The sequence below is a fragment of the Bacillus rossius genome, chromosome 1, assembly GCF_032445375.1.
Source record: "Bacillus rossius redtenbacheri isolate Brsri chromosome 1, Brsri_v3, whole genome shotgun sequence".
NCBI lineage: Eukaryota > Metazoa > Arthropoda > Insecta > Phasmatodea > Bacillidae > Bacillus > Bacillus rossius.
In genome coordinates, this window is record NC_086330.1 from 19,468,434 (window position 1) to 19,474,433 (window position 6,000).

At 41.1% G+C, this 6,000-nt stretch overlaps 1 protein-coding gene across 1 annotated transcript in view; it reads right to left on the reverse strand.

The window, feature by feature from the left end:
• The window catches only part of LOC134532924 (fibrillin-2-like), a 275,398-nt gene extending 273,286 nt beyond the window's left edge, over nt 1-2,112 (reverse strand). The window contains exon 1 of the mRNA XM_063369992.1: nt 1,633-2,112. Within this exon, the coding sequence (XP_063226062.1) occupies nt 1,633-1,751 (119 nt within the window). The 5' untranslated portion in view covers nt 1,752-2,112. The remainder of the gene's footprint in view (nt 1-1,632) is intronic.
• Nucleotides 2,113-6,000: the final 3,888 nt, after the last annotated feature.

The following is a 6,000-nucleotide window of genomic DNA, read 5'->3' on the forward strand; positions in this document are numbered from 1 at the left end:
GGAATCCACAAACGTGTGCCACGATTTCATGTGTTGATTGGCTGCTGCCTATTTTCTCCTTCTCTGGGATTCGCACAAGGTTTAGTCAGCTGTTTCCACGTGTTCGTTATTAGTAGAGACATGCAAAATTCGCGGATTCAATGACCTCTAGGATAGCCTCCATTATCCTCTGCATTTCTCAAGCAAACACGCGTGTTCATTGGGTACTAAAATGTGAGGCGTCTCCACTGGGTAGCTTGTGATTCGACGCTTCTTTAGTCGATAGTCTCTCATTGGCCCAGAGAGTTCCAGTTAAACTGCGAGCCAATAGCAGAACCAGCAGAAATGTTCACATGTTTTAATTGTAGCCTATCACTAAATGAATCCGCGAATTTTTCCGTTCTCTACTAATGTTCATTGCTTGCAGCTACAAATTTACCTTCCTTCCGGAGCGCATCTCATTGGACCATTTGAATTTTGTAATGTTGCTATTGGTGTATTTTCCTTCGGAGCGTGTCAAAACTAACTAGGGTCCAGTCAGATAGCAATTCAAATGTAAAGTGGTGTGCATTCTTGCTTCTCTTAAAATGATAACGCGAATTTTGCAGGTTCCTAGGTAGGGAAAGTAAAATTTCGCGTTTCCAATGATCTCCAGGATAGACTCCACACTGCATACGCGGGAAAATGTCACCTGTGCATTGGCTTTCAACAGGTGAGACGTCTCTACTAGGCATCCTGCGATACGGTAATTCATTGGCTGATTGTTTCTCATTGGCAATGAGTAGGGACCGGAAAAATTCGCGGGTTCAATGACCTGTAGGATGAACTCCATTATTCTACGTACACTCGGTCAAATGTCACCCACTCATTGGCTGCTGTATTGTGAGACATCCCAACATAGCAGCATGTGATTCGACACAGCTTTGTTTGGGTGTTTCTCATTGGCCCAGAGTCATCCAGGTGAGTTGTGAGCCAATAACAGAGGTAGCACTGAGGTATAACTATTTGTATTTTAGCCTATCAAAAAATGAATTCGCGAATATTTCCGGCTGAAAGTTATAAAAACCGTAGCATCGTATGTGTTTCGTGGTTGGGTCGAGTTTATTTCAGGTAGGCTACATGTCGACCACAGCAAGTCAGTGCGCGTCCTGAGTGTGGCTCAGTCAAATAAGGCAACGGCTTCTCTCACAGACGGCCGCCAAGAAACCGCTGGTGCGGATATACCTTGTTGCTGTCCAAACGGCTCTCGGTTTTTTTTTTTTTTTCTCTCGCGAAAAATGTATTTCACTATTCATGGGTAGAGACCGGAAAAAATTCGCGGATTCATTTCGTGATAGGCTAAAATTCAAACATGTGAACAATTCTGCTGGTTCTGCTATTGGCTCGCAGTTTAACTGGAGCTCTCTGGGCAAATGGCAGACTATCGACCAAAGAAGCGTCGAATCACGAGCTACCCAGTGGAGACGCCTCACAAGTTAGCACCCACAATGAACACACGCGTTTGCTTGAGAAATTCAGAGGATGGTGGAGGCTATCCTAGAGGTCATTGAATCCGCGAATTTTTCCGGCCCCTATTCGTGGGTATTAGCAGGCCTACACCTCGTGTCCACACAGAGAGATATGGAGATATGGAGATGGGGAGAGAGTACTCACCCGCCTGCGGGCGCCGCCTGCAGCGTGTTGTCGAAGTCGTGCTGTCCGTTGACGGCGGCCAGCGTCGGGACGCCCAGCGTCGCCAGGGCGACCAGCGCCGTCACCAGCAGGTCCTTCATCGTCTCCCGGCGGGGACCTCGGGTTGCCCGCGGAATAGAAGAAGGAAAAAAAAGAGAAAAAAAAGAAGATAAAGAAACCAGGGAGGAGGGTTATCTCTTTTATCGGCGGGAGAAGTCGGTCAGTCCGCGCGCGCCTCTTATCTCGGTGCTGGTCTCGTTTTACTGGCGGCGGCGACGCCCGCGGTCAGAGGTCGGCCTGGACATCCCGTGTCAGTCCCCGCGGTTCCCTCGCGAACAGAACAGTCGCCGTCGACCTCCCGGGGGGTGATAGGGGGGCAGGAGGGGAACAGACCAGCGACGTCAGCGGGCCGGAGGATCCTCGGGTAGCAGCGGCGGTGCAACCTCGGCCACTGCGCGCCGACTGAGGCTGGAGCCGCGGCTCCCAGCATCCCTGCGTCCCTCCCCCCTCCACGTCACCTCTCTACCTTCCCCTCCTTCCCCTGCCGTGTTCCCCTCCCCTCCCTCGCCAGGCAGAGCTCACTCGCGGCGAAGCACGACACTTTAAAGCGACTTAAGGCGACGGTGTACAGCAGTGACTCTGCCAGGCGAGCAGAGATCCGGTACGAGTCCTCGCCCTGAGCCTTATCAGGCGTGCGTACTGCCGCAGATAGGCTAGTCCTTGTTGTCAAGTGTTCAGAAGACACGGTATTCCCCACAGAAACAGGAGCGTACGCAAAGTTTCAGGGGTGATGAAGGGGGAAAGAGAACTACATTGCCCGTTATTTGCTTGCGAATTCTTCCCTTTTGTTTGTGGGAATGGTACATTTTATAATTTTTTTTTTAATTTTAGGGCGGGAATATATCACCTTCTTCTCCCCTTACTTACATACAGAAATACTCAAAGCTATTATATTTATTTAAGCAATATGTTTTATATATTGTCTCATGGTAATATATTTTTTTTCATATTTAGATTTTTTTGTTAATAGTAGTATATAAATGTGTGTCCTGCGCCAGGAGCCAGGCAGTGGTTCCTGGTGCCGGTACGCCATCTTAATTTGTGACGTCACGGCGGCCATCTTGGATAACCGTGACCTTTGACCTTTAACTCAAAATTTACGAAAAGTTCCTAAAAAAAAAATACTAAAAATTTGCCAACATTTGGAAAAAAATTCGCCGAAATAGCCAGATCTTAAGGAAAAAAATTCGGCCAAAAACCTCAAAAAACCAGAAAAATAATCATTTTCCTATTTTGAAGGAAAAATGTCCGTTTTGAGGAAAAACTTCCCGTTTTAGTCCTCAAAAAATGTCAGAGGCTAGAAATTTCATAAAAGTGGCTTAAGACTCCTAAAAACAAGCCACCCTAAGCCCCCGAGGTCATGACCTCAACCATTATTTTCTCATGACCACCATTTTAAATTGTGACGTAACTATTTCAAATTTAGTTATGACTGCCATCTTGAAAATACGTAATTATTATCAGAAAATGTTAAAATATAAAACAAAATTTACATACTTTTTTAATGAAAAACTTTCTACCTTTTGTTTTCCACCATTTTGTTTTCCACCATTTTGATTATGACGACATCATTACAAATTTTGTTACGGCCACCATCTTGAAAATCTGTAATCATTATGTTTGAAATTGGAAAGAAAAATAGATTTTAATAGATGTTTAATTTTAATTTAAAAATACACTTACGACATGGAGCTCGGCCCGAACCTAGTGAGAGCAAAAAATGACGATGCTAGCAGACTGACCTCCCACCTCTTATACCGATGCATATACATATTATGGCAGCTATTATGACGTCACGTCAGCCATCTTATTTTCGTCTGCTGGAGGCCGTCTCTTGGATTATGACATCATAGTAGCCATCTTGATGTATGTTGATTTGTTTGGATTTCGGGAAGGGGGAATATAATCCCCATCACCTCCTTTCATGAGTACGCCCTTGATCTTGTCCATTATTGTAGTTTCTCTATGACATACAGTGTGAACCATCAATGTCTTATGTCCATAAAAATGTTTTAAAGCAATCTTCTCCACTGAAAGAATCATTATAAAAACTTAAGTATCGACATAGTCAATGAGCATGAATGATAATTTAACAAGGAAATATTTGCCTGGATTTTTTTGGGCGTTTCAATAAATGTTGTTCGCGTCTGCAACATTCACCATGTGGTTAGCTCCGAGGGGCGAAGTAAGCTTGCATAGCTCTTGAATGGACCAATGAGAACAAAGAGGTTGCCTTAATAGCAATTCCGTGATTAGTTGAAAAATAACTGCGTCCTGCCAATTTTTTTTTTCAAAAAATAAAACTGTAACAAGTTACAATTTTTCATATATAATCTTGGGCCAAAAATTTTTCGCGATATAATCTATATCAATGTGTTGTTTAGACTTTGACAGTTAAATTCAGACGGCTAGTTATTTGTGGGTATTGAAGTAACAAACAGTCGATTGCAGTTCATTCACTTCGCCTCAATGGATATTCTCGATCGCTCTGGAATGTTTCTTAGAAACGATGGTATATCGTAACGAGTGTTAGCGGCAACAGCGGGAACTCATAGCAGTTGCAGCATGCCGACGTTAAGAGCCTGGGGGAGAGAGAGAGAGAGAGAGAGAGAGAGAGAGAGAGAGAGAGAGAGAGAGAGAGAGAGAGAGAGAAGAAAAAAAATTTTGTGGACCAGTGGCGCCTCTCCCGAACGCGGCCGGAACTTCTCACGAGCCGACGTGGTCGCCGCCACATTCCTCGTCCTGTGGTTGTAAGGGGGTAGGAAGGGAAGGGGAAGGAGGAAGACCGCGCAACAGCTGGCTGCGATCACAACTTACACGACTGACTCCCACGAGAGAGATCGAGGATAACCCCGGCGGTCGGAACAGAGCGGGACGAGACACTTCACAAATGCCGCGCTATAGATGCGTGGGACCGGAAACCAAAGATCCGTTTACCACGAGTCAAGACACTGCAATAACCTGTGTTCGTGCACAGTCGGCTTTTTTTTTTTTTGAAGTACCTAATACTTCTTTAGACGCGTTATGAAAAAAAAAATGGTGTCAGTGGATTTTTACCATGCAGCGAAAATTTTCACAGGATGAAAAAAAAGAAGACTACATAAAATAATTTTAATAGGTTCTTTTAAATCTTATACTTTAGTGATTGGTATTAAATACTGATCGATATAATTAAAAACCTTTTGTTTTTTGTGAATATTAGTGATAGAAATTGTGTTTATAATATTTTTCAAGCGAATTTATATAAGTGAGGTTATGTTCCCGTATGTATAACGACGTTAGATTGCTTGTAAGCTTCCATTGTCGCTGGCAGGGAGTTTCTGTGGAAAGTTTGGGTAGTAGTCTCTTTGGGCGTTTTCATGAGAGTGTTTGTGAGGTTATGTTCCTATATGTATAATTAATTTGCATTGTCTATACTAATAATAAAAACAGTTCGGGGTTAAAAGTCTGTACATTGGATGACATTAAGAAAAACCAATTTTGGAAATTGATATTTACATTATGTATAACTTAAAAATATAGTTTATAACATTTTTGTCTGTTTGTTTTTTTCGAGTATCAATCGAAAACTGCTATAAGGATTTCGATGAACTTTTTTATTTGAAAGTCTTTTGCTATCTTAAAAACAGGCGATATATAATTACAGAATTCCACCCCTAAGGAGGTGAAAAGGGAGTTAATATGGTTTCAAGATGATTAATTATATTTCTGAAACTAATCTAGCTGAAGAAAATATATTCTGCAAATTTACCAATTCTTTTTTATAATCTGTTGAAGTAATACTTTTTAAATATGAAATATTGTAACTATAGTTTTAAAATTAAAAAATAATATCTTCTTATCGAATCGAATTTAATTAAATATATTGTAAACGATAAATAAACACACTTTCAGCTACCTTTTAGTATTCAACGTACTCCAAAATATAACCTTTTCTTTTTAAAAGAAATTAATATTATTTTTCAAAAATATAAAAAATTATTAAATCCGTGAAATCACTTTTGTCAAGATAAATTTAAAATTAATGTAAAAATAGGTTTATTATAATTATTTATGAATTCACATCCTCGGTAAAAAGAAAAAAGAAAAATTTCAAAACAGTCATTATGACTGCCGACAAGTGAAAACGTTTTCGCAATTTTAACGAAAAAATATTATCACACAACAAATTTGTTTCATCACGTTAGTAAAATAACTCCTAAATTACTATAAAATACGCATTGCATAGTACTTGTAGGTATTAAAAACATTTTATGATGTTCTTAATTTTTAGGTTATATTGCTACAAAG